Genomic DNA, 15,802 nt, shown 5'->3' on the forward strand with positions numbered 1-15,802 from the left:
TATTTAGATGTTCCATTTTTTTGTACATCAATTTTGGAAAATTATGTTTTACAAAAAATCTTTTCATTTCATCTACATTATTGAAATTATCAACATAAAGTTGTTCATAATGTTTTCTTACTCTTTTAACTTTTGTAGGATCTCTAATGATCTTCCTCTTTTATTCTCAATATTCATTGTATTTTCTTTTCTTTTTCCCGATCAATCTCACTAGGAATTTAACTATTTTATTAATATTTTCAAAGAAATAACTTGTAGCTTGTTAATTTTGTCTAACTTATTTTTAAAAATTGTTTTCCTTTCTTCTACTCACTTAGGGTTTAATTTCCTTTTCTTATTCTAACTTCTTAAGGTGGAAACTTAGATCACTGATCTCCGATATTTTTTAAATAAAATATGCTTTTAAAACTATAAATTTCTTTGTAAGTATTGCTTTATTTACATTCCCTGAATTTTGATGTATTTCATTATCACTCTAGTTGAAATGTTTTCTCATGCTCTTAGAACTGTGCCTGGCATAAAGTACTCAAGAAGTGGTATCCCCTATTAGCTTAGTTTTTTTTTTCTCCTATGAGAATAAGTAGATGAATCACTCTGACAGTTGTATTACTTTCCTTCCGAGCCTCTATTATTCCCACTGCCTGAAGCAATACTCCTTCATGTGGGCCCAGACTTCCTCCTTCTTCAAGTCAATTCCTATTCATCTTGTAGGTGTGACCACAAACATTATTTTCTCAGAGAAGCCTTCCCCAGACTGAGGTGGTCCTTTCATGTACTAGGTTGAATAATGTCCCCCTAAAGTTCACATCCATCCAGAACCTGTGAAACCTGTGAATGTGATCCCATTTGGAAATAGGGTCTTTGCAGATGCAATTTCATTGAGAAGAGGTCATACTGTATTATAGTGGGCCCTCAATTCAATATGACCCATGTACTTATAAGAAGAGGAAAATCGGTACACAGAGACACACAGGAGAGCATCATATGACCACAGAGCCAGAGATTGGAGTGATGTGTCTACAAACTGAGAAATGCAAAAGATTGTCAGCAACAACCAGAAACTAAGGAAGGATCCTCACCTAGGGTTTCAAAGAAGTGTGACCCTGCCAACACTGTGATTTCAGACTCCTAGCATCCACAACTGTGAAAGAATAAATTTCTGTCATTTTAATCCACCCAGTTTGGGGTATTTTGTTACAGCAAACCTTGGAAACTGATACACCACGTTACATATTTTCATCCTTCCTTATACTTTTCTTTCCTACTCTTATCAAATAATTACTACATATGAATTATCAGGAAATACAAATGGGGTAATAATGCTAGTCTGGCATTTCAGTGGAGGCTTCCTTAAGAGAGACTGTCATAACCTAAACCATTATGTCAAATGGTAAGGACTATGAAGGGCACATTCTTTTGAGGGAGTCAGTGGCCAACTACTTCAGCTTCTCAGAGCTAGCCCTAAGCCTAATGTGTAAGCCTCCAAACGGTTTCTAATGTGTAAGCCTCCAAAATGCTCAATTTTTAAAAAAGCAACAGATTGCCTTAGAAGGGTCCTGAGGTAGGAGTCAGAGCCATTGGTTCTGCTTTTCTCTTTGCAGGGGACCGGAGCAAGTCACTCAACCTCTCTGGGTTCCAGGTTCACTCACAATGGAGGTGGTTTGGACTGGACAGTTCCTGCAATCCCTTGAGCTGGAACATTCTGTGGTTTTATGATTGCTATGTGGAGCAAGAGGAAAGAGACAGTGTTTAGTTCTAAAGCACAAGGCTCCTAGTCACTGCTAGCCTTCTTCCGTGAAGAGTATCTGAATCCAGTGATGAAACATTTCCACAAGGAAGAGATGACCCAATCTGGTGCTGGCCCAGGAAGCATCCTGCTTAAAACATGTAACTACTAGCGCTGTCCACGCTTATTTTACTTGACAAAAAGTAGTGGAGTACCTCTGGTCGGGTGTCTCCGTTGGTTGCAGTGTCTTCTGTACACCAAAATAATGCAGGTTTGATTCATCAGGGCACATACCTAGGTTGCAGGAGGGGGCTCACATCTAGGAGGCAACTGATTGATCTTTCTCTCCCCCCTCTCTCTCAAATCAACAACAACAATAATAAAGGTAATGGAATAGACCGTTCTAGGGCTCGGCATTTAAAAAAAATTTTAAGTGGCTAAGCTGGCTGGTCACTTCCTTTTTCTGGAAAGCAGTTTATTCACCTGTAACAAAAGGGGGGAAAGGGATAAAAAACATGATGATTCTCAAGGCCTCTTCCTACTCTGTGACTTCAAGGTAGTTTTTCCTCAAGCTAGAGAGAGAAGCCTAAGTAAGTATCAGATCGTGGAGTCAATCTCAGGAACCGGTGCTGTTCACCTTACTCGTTCTTACAGCCACTGCCTATCTTGGGGCTGTCCGCCCTCCCCAGCATAAGCGCTGATGTGGGCGATGTTTGGCTCTTACTAATTATGTGGACTTCAAGAGATTCATTGAATGACCTTGTCTCTTAGTTTCCCCCTCTGTAAAATAGGTATAGCTACTGGCAAAGTTGTAAAAATATCCAGAGTTGGGGGAAAATATCACATGATGAGCAAAAATGCCTAGTTCTTGTTAGGTTTTAAGTGATATTTTCCATCATCCTTAGGAGCACAAAGTAAAGATAAACTACTATGTCATAAGTACATTGCGGCTCACTGACAACCAGACGACCAGAGCAGGGGGTAACCAAACCACAGTACTGGCTACTTCCGAGACGCTGCTCTCACTTTGGCCATTCACTGCACCAGGATGCGGCCCTGCGCTTACGCGGAAGTGCACTGTAAGTGACGCTAGTCTAACAGCACAGGCCCCGCCCCCGACGTGCGCGCTCCCGGCGCGACGGTGACGCAACGCAGGTGAGGGCGGAGGGCGGTGTGGCTGCCAGTGAGGGGCGGTGCCTTCGGACCCGGGGCAGTGTTGCCGCCCCCGCCTCCTCTCTGTGGAGTCTGCGATGTGCTCCGCTCGCGGCTCTCCGCCCCTGGGAACCCCCGCCGCCGAATCAAGGGCTGCAGAACAGGTGAGGCGGGCTTCCCAGCGCGGTCGTGGGGAGGACGGCCGGCCCTGGCGGAGACTGTTGGGCCGTGGGGCACGGCGGGGGCGCCGAGAGCCGCCGACGAGCCCTGTGCCCGTGAGCCTCCCTGCTCCGGCCGCCTGTCTTGCCTGCGTCCTTCCCTGCCCACACCGCGGGGCCACATCCGGGCGCCCGGGCAGTCTGTGCCCCTGACCCTGGGCGGCAGGTGCTCTCCCCAGGCCCTAGGAGGAGAAGCCTGGCGTTCGTGTTGTCGCGCTGGCTCCGGTGACCACGCTGGCTTTTCCCTCTAACACGCAGTGTGGGTAGATCCGTCCCACACTGGGAAGGAACATGACAAGGAGAAGGGGGATTCAGCTCCGAAGATCAGTGAGTGGTTCTCGCCTGGCGCCTTATTATAACATTTGCACGCTCAGCGTCGTTTTTGCTTTGCTCTACTTTTACTGAATGTCATGCTTTAGATTTCTCCTTTGAAAATATGGGCGACAAAGTCAGGATGAGAGCAGTGTTTCTCAGACGTGAGTAATGCGTGGACACCTTTTAAAGAACAGTTCTGTAGAATATGTCCCCAAACCAGTTAGGTGAACACCGGTGCAGGGCATTTTCAGACAACATGTTTCATTATTAGGAAAGAAAAGAGATGCTTTACAACTCAGCAACTTCTGCGCTCGAAGATAAACTAGAGGTTGTTAAAGAATTCTAAATAGGGACTCAAGTCCCTAGTTTAATTTCATTTTGCAGTCTTGACTGTGTCCTGCCTTGCATAACGACAATGCCTAATTCTCCAGCCCGGGAGAGACCTAAAAGAATCATATTCTTTATGTTATCTTATATTTGGTGTTATCTTATACTTGATGTTATCTTGTCCATCTGTGTCTCTGCTAATCGTTTGACACATTAGCAGAATTGTAAAGTGGAATTCTAATTTGTATAAGTTTATTCCTGTGTTCACCTGCTTTCTGTGCTTCTGTGTCTGCTGCTTATTGAATTTGTGGTTTACATTCTTTTAGCCCTAGTGGTAATGCATGTCCTCAACCCTTGTGTACGCAGTGTAGAAGGAAGAAACAGACATGAGAATTCATCCGAGCATTTATATGTTATATGTTTATTCTCTACATATTTATTCAGCATGTTTTTTAAAAAGTGAACAAAGGTGCAGAGTGTGGGAAACCATTAGAAAGTGTAACCATGTAAACTTTGCAAAGAAGAATACCAACCTGCACCTTGAAGGAGGTGTAATGTTGAGAGCAGGACATATTAGGAGGAAGTGACATTAGTAAAGGCCTGACACAAGAAAGAGAACAGCTTGTGGGGCAGAGAAGAGATCTGCCTCACTAGACCAGAAAGATGTTATCTGGGGCTGAAGGGAGAGCAGGGTGGTGAAATAAGATGGGATCAGTGGATGGATGGAGGTTTCAGGTAACAGGAAAGCAGGTGTTGGCCCCACAGGCTCCAGAAAGTTCTTGAGCTGGTCATATGTTGAAGGTAGTGTTTTACAAGAGTTAATTCAGAAGGGTGGTGTTCACAGTGAAGGCAGAAGGAGGGGGACATGCCTAGAGGTCTGTGTGGTGATGTCTTCTGTGGTCATGTTAGATGTGTGGCTTCTTTGAGGATGACTTGATGGGACCTGAGGAATGATACCGTCCGTCAGCAGATAAGTGGGAGTCAAAGTTAAGAACTTGGTGACTCTGGTCAGTGGTGATACCCCTCTTGGACCTGGCAAACTTGGGAAGTGGTGTTAGTTTCTGTCAGAGATTGTGACTGCACACTTAGACTAAATGTGTTTGTGATGACAGCCATCATTAAGCTCAGGATGTGGAACTGGAACTTGAGGAAAGTCAGAGTTGCATATTTAAGAATCTGCACAGGTGATTCAGAAAAAGTGTGACCAGAAAAAGATCTCTTAAAGTGGGGACCAGAATTTTCCAGATGAATAGGGAGAAGAAGATGTTTGGGTAAGACTTGATATTGAAAAATATATTTTTTATTTAAAATATTAAAAAAAATATCGATCAGCCCAGCCCTATGTGGCTCAATAGATTGATCGAGTGCCGGCCTGTGAACCAAAGGGTTGCTAGTTCAATTCCCAGTCAGGGCACATGCCTGGGTTGTGGGCCAAGTCCCCAGTAGAGGGTGCTTGAGAGGCAATCACACATTGATGTTTCTCTCCCTCTCTTTCTCTCTCTCTTCCCCTCTCTCTAAAAATAACTAAAATCTTTAAAAAAATAAAAATCTTTTAAAAAAGGAAAGTATGGCCCTGGCTGGTGTAGCTCAGTGGATTGAGCGCAGGCCTGTGAACCACACCATCACGGTTCAATTCCCAGTCAGGGCACATGCCTGGGTTGCAGGCCAGTTCCCGGCAGGGGACTCACGAGAGGCAACCAAACATTGATATTTCTCTCCTTCTCTCCTTCCCTTCCCCTCTAAAGATAAATAAATAATTTAAAAAAATAAATAAAAAGGAAAGTATGGATTGTAAATGCAACTACATGCATTCTTCTTAAAACAAAGAATGAATCAAATTGTTTTGATGTATTTTTCCCACAACTGAGTGCCACAGAGTCTCCTTCACTTCACCTTGGTCTCTCACTCTCTCAAACACAGTTACTTACAAAAATCTACCGAAGTGTTTGTGGCTGACTTTGATTTTTCAGGGTCCCTTGTAACCTTTGCTACTCATATCATTCTTTTTTAAAGCATCCATCATGTCATCACACCTTTTCTTACTCAGCGGGTTAGCTCTTCCAGAGTCTTATTTGTCTGTGATTTTGTTTGCATATGATGAGAATTTGCTAATGTCTATCTTATTGAATTATGCCCTTTCCACCACAGGAAGGAACAATTTCACTTGGCAAGTGATTTATATTGTTTTCGTTGGTTATCTTAGGACTGTCAGTGAGAGAAATAGGTGGATTTTACTTCACTAAGGAACGTTCCGCCAAGGAGGGCTGCACTAGCTGAAATCGGAGTGCAGTGAATGCATCTCTGTGATGATTGATCGGTCTAACACAATGTAGGCCTTTAAAACACATCACATTTTTATGTCATATTACTAAGACTTTGCCTCCCTAAACTTTGGAGCCAAGATTCTTAGCTCCATATACAATGAGTTTCCATTTTAAGGTCAAATTACCATATTATGTACTGCTGGGTAATATTCAGCCATACTTTTTTTCCTAAATGAAAGTAATTACTTCAGCAATTTGTAAGCTGCCCTACTTTCTTTCTGTCTTTAAACACAAGTTTTGTAACTTACAAAAATATGTTTGTCCTTTTTGTGGAAATCCTCACATATCTCAACAAAAAGTCCTAAGACAAACACCAGATTAAATAACGCTTGTTCAATTTGCTGTGGTCTTTCTAACAGTGCATCTTCTGTTTTGAAATGCATTCTCTGTTCTCCCCCTTCCAAAGTCAGCCTCTGATCTTCAGGAATCTGTTCCTGTTTATCAGCCTTCATCAGCTCTTCTCTCAGCTCTTGTAGTCCGAATAATGTAATAGTGCCTTCTCTTGTACTCTTATTTATTTCCTGGGTATAAGTATGTTCTCTGTAACCAGTCTGCAGACTCCTTGAAATCCAGAGTCAGGTTTGTTACTCCTCGGTGCCCTTCAGTCACTTCATAGTCCTCATTATTGCATCATTAAAGGCCTTGCTTCCCCCAGGGACCTTGACTTTAGGCTGTTAACTAAAGCATTTTTTCTGTCGTTGTTTTTTTTTTATTTTAGTTCAGCTGTCACCAAAAAATGTTCCAATCAGAATTTCTATGTCATGAAGAGTTTTTAAGCTAGATTTTCTTTATCTGTCCTGAAGAGGATTTGATGCTGGAAACTGAAGATGTCAGTCAAAGGTAGCTTTTTAAAAATAGTTCTGTTGTCTTATGATAAAATTAATACATGCCCTTTAAAAAATATAGGCAAGCCTAGGGAAGAGAATAAAGATGATCCATTATCTCACTACTCAGAAATAACTAATCACTGTTAACATTTTGGTTTTTTTCCTTCCATTTGCCCCCTCTTATCTATGGTGTAGTTTTTTCATTCCATATATCATGGGCGTTTTTCCATGTCAATAAATAGAGAGCTGGATGATCACCTTTAGTAGTTACATCGTATTCTGTTGCGTAAATGGCCGTGTTTAACTTAGCTCATCCCTTGTAATACACATTAGTTTTGAAACAGTGTTTTGCTGTATTATACACAATACTATGATGAACATCTTTATACATATTTTAGTTTTACCCTGTTGTTTTGGAGGGTGAATTTCTGGAAGTGTGATAGGTTGAACAGAGGATAAGTATGTTAAAATCGCCATGTCTGTTACTACTGTGCCCCCAGAAGACTAGTACCTATTTTGGTTCTCCCCAGTGACCTTGCCCTTCCACTCCCTTGTCAGCCAAGTGTCAGCAGTCTTTAATCTCTATCGACCTGATAGCGATAAAGTCTTGTTTTTATTTATATTTCTCTAAAAACTAATGAAGCTATTTTATCAGCCTTTTATTTTTCTTATTGCATTAGTTTCCAGTTATCCTTGCTCACTTGTTCCAGTGTTTCTTATGTATTTATTTTACGAACTTTTTATGTGTAAGGTATATTTACATTTTGTCACGTATGTTGCAAGTAATTTTCCCAAGCTTTGTGTATTTGGGAAGGGATTTTTATTTTTAAACATTCAGAAGTCTTTAACTCATGTGTGGATGTATTTTCTTCTTCTTTTGTGGTTTGAAACACTGATATTGTAGAAAAGCATTACCTACTCCAAGATCATGTAAATACTTACCGTATTTTTCGGACTATAAGATGCACCCCTCCCCCTCAATTTGGGAGGAATAATAAATAGTTGTTAATGCTGCTGTTGAGTTCTGTTTACATTTACATTGGTGAAATATTATGTTATTTATGTTATTAAATATTTTGCCACATTTTTTGCTTCAACTTTTTTTTCTATTTTCCTCTAAAACCTAGGTGCATCTTATGGTCCAAAAAATACGGTACCTACATTTTCATCTTACATGTTAATGGATATTTTTAATATTTAAATCTTTGAGCCATTTGAATTCTGATAAAGATAGAATGTGGTAATCTCACTGTATTCAAATGCTAAAAGTAGCTACTTCATAAAAACATTAAAATTCATTTAAACTCCTAGGTAATTGACATACTTTTCCTTTTTGCGTAAATCTTTAAATCACAAATGTTGTTTGTCCTAAGTTTTGTGTCTGTGATACAATGTGGACACCACACTAAAACCTGAACTAGTTAAAGGGATTTTTTCGCCTTTGCCAGGTAGGCTTTACTAATTAATACTCTGTGCGTGTGTGTGCACATATACGCACATGTATGTATTTTCCCCTCTACTGTGTTATAAATGTAAGAGCTGGATCCGTGTCTGATTCATCTATGTATCTCCCATTCCAAGCCATCAGGGAAGCAAACAATGGTTTTTCACCGCTTCTGTGATAGGCACTGGTCACTTTAGAAACAGAAGACTAAGGGGCCGACCCTGCCAGTGAGGGGCTTGCCATGTGATGAGAACGTCAGCCAGCCACAAGTGTAATACTGCAGCCCGCTGCTGGGAGGAGCAAGTACTTTGGGGCAATGAGGATTAGGGAAGTCCTCACAGAGGAATTGTGGCTGACATGTGTCATGAGGATTACATAGGAACACCGACAGGTGGACCCAAAGGAGTCATTCTAGAAATACAAAGGAATGCAAGGCATTTCAGTGGCTCACAGCTTGTGTTTAATATGGCTGGAGCATAGGGTACATATCTATCTGCCTGTCAGGGGATAAGGCTAGACAGATAGACGGGCTATACCAGTGCTAATGCAGAAGCAACTGCTCAAAATAAACCCTTCTTAACAGCTTCAGTACAAGGATAAGGTGCCAGATTTTGTGTGTTTAGATTTAAACATCCAATTGATAAAGAACGTAGGTATTTCTTGGATTGGACCATCTTTGTGATTTTTCTTACTTCCTGGAACAGGAGGGTTCTGACTCTGGGAGGACCCCGTTGTTTCTGTAATGGTGGAGGAGGACTGACTCCCAGAACACTGCCTGACCTCTGACCCTTCAGCATGGGGAGGTGAGTAATGGTGCCTAATTCCTGCATTGGAAAACCCAAGGTTTTGGTGCCACCAAAACAGGTTTTGAGAGGGGGAAAAAATCTAAATTCCAAGTGAAAATTGTTCAGAGTTGTGCTATACTTCTGTTTTATACCTTTGTTCTTTCAGGGCCCCATGGGACACCTGTCACAGAAAGAAAGTCATAAAGCCAGGTGGATTCTACAGGGGTTAATGTAGTTATCGGAAAGGGCATGTGTGTTGGTGTCTGCGAGGGGTTGTATTAAGCATAGGATAACTGTCTGTAAGTCTCAGGGGTGTGGGGAAGGGGTCATAAACTCCAGGTACTGGCCCAGGAGTCCGCATGAAGACTAGAAACTACAAATGGAAAATTCTATTAGGTTAATAGGATACCACCCCCTTCTGTGAGTCCATGGAGTGCTCTTTAAAGGGAAGTGTACAGAAATTAACTGTGCAACCATAGACTGTATCCTAAAGTTAGCAGGGTTTTTAAAAGCCTAATAAAGTCTCTCTTCCTGACATAAAGAAAAGTGTTTATTTGCTAATGTGTCTCAGGAACATTTTGAGAAAAACAGAATATGTATAACTCATTTATTGACTTTGTTTTGAGGATGTTGTTAAAAATACTAATTTTTCATGTAATCTTCAGGGAAAAATTTGCCTTGGAATTAAGTGTTAAGAAAATCTTGTTCCTTCTAAGCTATTTATATATTTTTAATCTAATGGGCAATGTGTTGGCCATGAGGATGCTCAGCCACCTGATAACATACATTCATATGTACTAAATTGTCTTTTGGTTTTATCATTCTTAAACCTGATTTTATTACAGATTTATATATGTATGTTATTGAACTCATTCTTGTAATCTGTCTCTAATATTTTGGAACAAAGCAGGATACAGATAAAAATCTGCATGATTCTGTCAAGAAAGGGAAAGCACAGAAGGGCTTGATTCTCATTCATCTCATTTTACAATACGTTCATATGCTGCTTGACCAGGATGTGATGGAGATACACATCGTTAGCCATCTCGTCACTGTGCAAACTTCACAGAGTACACTTACACAAACCTAGATGGTGTGGCTACTACATATGCAGGTTGTAGGCGATATCCTATTGCTCCTAGGCTGTATGCCTGTAAGGCATGTTACTGTACAAAACAACACAAGATTGAACCAGGCACAAGAAAAAGTGATGCAATCAAGGAATGCCGTAGACACGAGATGTATGAGGCTGCTGTCTTCAAAACATGGGAGACTTTTTTATATAAATAGAAAGAGTACGCGCTAAAGTAATGACGAAGCCCTGACTGGTGTGGCCCAGTCGGTACTGAGCCTCATCATACTGCAAAGCGGGAGGTCACTGGTCCTCAGTCAGGATACTTGCCTGGGTTTCAGATTTGGTCCCCAGTCGGGGCGCATGTGAGGCAGCCAGTCGGTGTTTCTCTCTCACATTGACGTTTCTCTCCCTCTCTTTCTCTTCCCCTGTCTCTCAAAATAAATAAAAAGAAGTCTTTTTAAAAATGAAGTAATGATAAAAAATACAGTATAGTAAGTACAGAAACCAACAACATAGTCATTTATTATCATCATATATTATGTATTGTACATAATTGTATGTCCTTCACTCTATATGACTGGTGGTACAGTAGGTTTGTTTATGCCACCATCACCACAAACATGTGAGTAACATGTTGTTGCACTATGATGTCACTTTAAGGGATTGGAATTTTCAGCTTCATTATAATTTTATGGGACCACTGTAATATACGCAGTCTGTCGCTGACTGAAAGAAACGTCATCATGCAGTCCGTGACTGGAATGAGTTACATAGCGAAATAGCGATATAGGTGACGCTGGGCTATGTAGATACCTATTGTCAGGGACGTAGGGACAGCTCAAACTGTATGGCTTGCTTTTGGATCAGCTGAGGTGAAGTTTAGAGCAGATTGCTTTAAAATCTGTCTTTTGAAATTTCAGGATTGGCATCTCCTGTCTTTTTCCTGCTTCCTGGCATTTTAGCATCTCTCCTGTGGGATGTCCTCGAATTCTGAATACCAATTTACGCCAAATTATTGTTATCAGTATTCTGGCTGCTGCTGTTTCACTCGTATACTTTTCTGTTGTCATAATCCGAAATAAGTATGGGCGACTATCCAGAGACAAGAAGTTTCAAAGGTAAGAGAAAAAAACATTTATTTTCATGATAGGATGTCATATCTTCATTTCATGGCTTCAAGAGTTTGGAATTGGGGGGAATTTAAGGCGGCCGTGGCTGCATGAGACAGATGCTGTGCTGAGTGGAGCATGGCATAAAAAGTAAACTGTTTGAGACTGTTCGATCATTAACCACCAAGCCACATCGTAAGAGGATTTAACATAAGCTTCTTCTGTGACATCTTTTAAGTGGATTTTTCAGTTAATGTTGATAGTTTGGAAATAGTTTTACTTTTTAGAACTTGTTTGAACTTCTTTAAAAAAATAATGACTGTATATCTGATTTAGATTATCTTTATTGCCATCACTAGTTTTCTTCTGACTCTTTAATTTGGCAGTTGGTATATGGATGTTACTGCACAGCTTAGAAATCACTGATTTGGTATTTGTTTATTGCACTGACTCTTTTAGGTTTAGGATGATATCCTCTGTTTCAAAGTATATGTCTGTTTCTGTGAACAAGGTACTTGGCACGAGTTACAGACATCGAAGCTACAGACACCAATAACCCCAACGTGAACTATGGCATCGTGGTGGACTGTGGTAGCAGTGGGTCTCGAGTGTTTGTCTATTGCTGGCCCAGGCATAATGGCAATCCTCATGATCTGTTGGATATCAGACAAATGAGGGATAAAAACCGAAAGCCAGTGGTTATGAAAATAAAACCAGGTATGTAAGTGATAACCAGGTTCTGTCCTTTTGGCCTCTGTGGTATCTTCCACATTTTTCCCTTTCATCCCCACAGTCGTTACCCTAATTCAGAGCTCACAGCAACCGAATTGGTCTCCTTGTTTTACTTTTTTTCACTTCCTTTTCTCTTTTCTATCCTCCTTGCATAAGGTGCCTAACACCTTAATACAATATCAAAAACCATGTCTTTCTTTTGTCTCCTGCAGCATGTACCATAGTTCCTTATTCATGGTGTCTGCTCACATGTTTGCGAATTGACGTTAACTATGGAAGGACTCTTATTTTTCTCTTTGGTAGCCATTGGTTTTTATCCTTTTTATTTATTTTTTTAAAGATTTTTATTTATATATCTTTTAGAAGGGAAAGGAAGGAGAGAAGGAGAGAAATTACAATGTATGGTTGCTTCTCATGAGTCCCCTGCTGGGAACTGGCCTGCAACCCAGGCATGTGCCCTGACTGGGAATCGAACCGTGATCATGTGGTTCGCAGGCCCGTGCTCAGTCCACTGAACTACACCAGCCAGGGCCTGGTTTTTATCCTTAATGACAAAATAATTTCAGATAATTCATGGAAGTCTGTATTCTATTACATTGGCATGTTTGTCATTTTAAAAATTGCTGCCCCAGTGTATTTCTAATCATCTAGATTATTTAATAAGGATGACCATAGAACTTAGAAGAGCTGAGCTCATTATGTCCAGTTCTTAAAGATACTGCAATTTCTAAGTCAGTGTATTATAGAAAAATTGGGATGTGCCTTCCCCAATTTAAATCAGTAGTTTTCGCCCGGAAACTACTCATAGTTTTGTCTATATCTACATCATTTCCATGAGCAGCACCCTTCTTTATGAGCACGAGGAATAGAAGGTATCAGGAGTACCTTGAAGTAGGCATTTTATGTCTTGATAAGTTGATAATCACTAATTTAAAACAGTGAACCATACATCTTAGAGATTCGGCACTTTAATTTTATCTTGCCAAATGATTTAGAGAGTCAAATATTAACATACAAACAATCCAAGGAACTTATCTTTTAAAATATTAGAGAATATTGTTAAAAAATAAGTATCATAACTTAATTATCTCCTATTTCAAAAACAAGTGAAAAGGAACTTCCGTTCTAACACGATAGAATATCTGCCCTCATAAAACAATTCCTAACCGCATAGACTGTGGGCCTTTGAGCCCTGCCTGCTCTTCCCTGAATATTCAGGCCCCACTTCCTTCTCCGGGGAACCCTGATGTTTGGGCAGCTAGGCAGCAGCATAGTGCTCAGAAAATTCAGAAACTCCACTTCATCTTTCACGATAAAGAGAGGAAACTTAATCTGATTCTCTTATACAAGAGTTATTTTGATAACAGAGTACACTTTTGTTAACAAAGTTCATTTTTTTCTCTAAGCCTTAGTGAATTACTTAATTTTTACTTCTTTTTTCTATCCCTGGAATTTTTTAAATTTTTTAAAAGATTTTATTTATTTATCTTTAGAGGGGAAGAGAAGGAGAGAGGGAGAGAAATATCAGTGTATGGTTGTCTCTTATGTGTCCCTTACTGCAAACTAGCCTGCAACCCAGGCATGTGCCCTGACTGGGAATTGAACTGGTGACCTTTTGGTTCACAGGCTGGCACTCACTCCACTGAGCTACACCAGCCAGGGAAATCCCTGGAATTTTTATGTATTCCTAATCTAGAATTATTTTCAGGGTTAAAGTAATATTGATGAAATAAGAAATTCACCAGGATTTTAAAAACTAAAACTCACTAAAGCATTTTGCGTTTCATCCAGCCTCACATACCAGGTTCCATTAGTGATTGAACTACTCTCATGGAGTAGGATGAACACTTCCACACCTTGGACTTTCCCTTTGAGAACAAAGGGACAGCTACACCAGCATCCCAGGGTAGACACCAGACCCTCCTTAAGATGTAGCTTAACTTCATTCTCTCTGATGCTGTAGGAAGTGCTTTAAGTGGAAATTCAAGAACCTTTTACAGCTTTTCTCTTTCCTGAAGTATGGTCTGTCATGTATAGCATTAAGGCAACACTCTAGACATTTTATTAATAGATCTGGATAGTTTGGGGCTTAATGTCCATTGAAACAGTATTGTATATGAAGTCAAAAAAAGACTGGCTTTTAGTCTTTTTTCTGCTCATTGCTTTGACAAATTACTTAATGTTTCTGGGTCCACAATTTCCTAGTTTGTGAAACAAGGAAGTTTTGGACTTCCAGAATTCCCCTCATCTGTAATATTGTAGGCTCAGTGACAAGTAGAAATATTCACTCAGTACTCGTTCAGCAAGTATATACTATTTGCTAGACCCTGTGTTAGTGCTGAGAATATACATTTGAACAAGATAGTTTATGCCCTTGAGAAACTTGCAGTTGAAATGAGACCAGCAAGTAAATAGGTGATTTGGACAAGGCAGTGAGTGCTGCAGTGAGAGGTGAGCACGGGAGGCAGAGAGAGCTCGTCTTCAGGGTTCTGTTAGGGAGACTTCCCTCCACAGAGGAAGTAGCTCTGTGGGTGAGGGGAAGTGGGTCGGGAGGCAGTTAAAGAGAAGCTTCTTCCTGGTGGAGGCAGGAGCCCTAAAGCCAGATTGTGATACGTTAACAGAAATTCTATTCAGTATGGTTGAAGCCACATGGAAGGAGTGTGGGAGGGGATAGGATGGGTGAGTATGCAGGGCAGGTCATGCCATTCTAGAGTTGTGCTTTATCTGGAGGGCATTGAGGAGCCCCAAGAGGATTTGAAGCCAAGAAGAGACACCTTTTGTGTAAGGAATGGTCAGGGAATTTCATAACTGGAAAGTAGGATGTGTAGGCTGGTAGAAGGTAGAGGTATTCAGAAGAGATGAGAAGTGGAAAAACGTGAGAGGAACCCAAGAGAGGCAGTCGATGAAACCCAGAACACATGCTGCAGGGAGGGAGAGGGATACCGGCTGCAGGATACCGGCTTGAGCCACTGAACAGCTAGAGAGAGTGGTCACTGAGATAGGCAGCAGGCGGTAGGAGCAGGTTTCTAGTGGACCTTGAGTTCAGATCTGCATTTGTGGAGTTTTAGGGGGCTGTGAGGATAAGCACATGGCGTTGTCTGGTGGACAGTTACTATATACTCATCTGCAGGTTGGGGAGATCTGGGTGGCTGCTGATAAGATATATCCAAAACTTATTGATGGTGATGGCAACCACAGGAATAAGCTTGCCTGAAGAAAGTGGGAGCACATTTCCCAAGGGCAGGGATGAGCTCCTGTATATTCAGCTCCGAGTGTCTGACACGTAGTAGGTACTCAATGAGGCCTGTGACTTTGGTGAGTGAGTATAAGAGAGCATAGCACTGAACAAAGTGCCATCATTTAAGGAAGAAAGACTGGAAGCTGTGCCAGGTGGGTGGGAAAAAACTAGGAGAGTGTGGTGTATAGCTCGCATTGCTCTCAGATTAGCCACACCGAAGAAGTATAACTTACCAGCTAAAATATATGCTTGTTAACAGAGGCGTCCTTCTTTTGTAGGCATTTCAGAATTTGCTACCTCTCCGGAGAAGGTCAGTGATTACATTTCTCCGCTGTTGAACTTTGCTGCAGAGCATGTGCCACGGGCAAAACACAAAGAGACCCCTCTCTACATTCTTTGCACAGCTGGAATGAGAATCCTCCCTGAAAGGTGATCCTCCATCCCCACAGGACAGTCCAGGCTGGTGACGGTGGCGGTTTGCCTTCCTCCTTCTCTCCCTGTTCCCCTCCTCTTCCTCCTCTTCCTCCTCT

General features: G+C 41.2%; 1 protein-coding gene across 5 annotated transcripts in view; it reads left to right on the plus strand.

Moving 5' to 3' along the window:
• Positions 1–2,855: 2,855 nt before the first annotated feature.
• ENTPD4 (ectonucleoside triphosphate diphosphohydrolase 4) overlaps positions 2,856–15,802 on the plus strand; it is a 34,552-nt gene continuing 21,605 nt past the window's right edge. For 2 of the 5 annotated variants that reach the window (XM_037028610.1, XM_037028611.1), the window contains exons 1-5: positions 2,857–3,042; positions 9,038–9,136; positions 11,114–11,311; positions 11,814–12,019; positions 15,551–15,701. In XM_037028610.1, coding sequence (XP_036884505.1) covers positions 9,129–9,136; positions 11,114–11,311; positions 11,814–12,019; positions 15,551–15,701 — 563 coding nt within the window. In that variant the 5' untranslated portion in view covers positions 2,857–3,042; positions 9,038–9,128. Of the gene's footprint in view, positions 3,043–3,103; positions 3,424–6,780; positions 6,903–9,037; positions 9,137–11,113; positions 11,312–11,813; positions 12,020–15,550; positions 15,702–15,802 lie in introns of those variants that run through there. The other 3 variants (XM_037028608.1, XM_037028607.1, XM_037028609.1) reach the window with 3 other exon arrangements.

The sequence above is a fragment of the Sturnira hondurensis genome, unplaced genomic scaffold, assembly GCF_014824575.4.
Source record: "Sturnira hondurensis isolate 20B ecotype Veracruz unplaced genomic scaffold, ASM1482457v3 Scaffold0020119, whole genome shotgun sequence".
In the NCBI taxonomy this organism is placed as follows: domain Eukaryota; kingdom Metazoa; phylum Chordata; class Mammalia; order Chiroptera; family Phyllostomidae; genus Sturnira; species Sturnira hondurensis.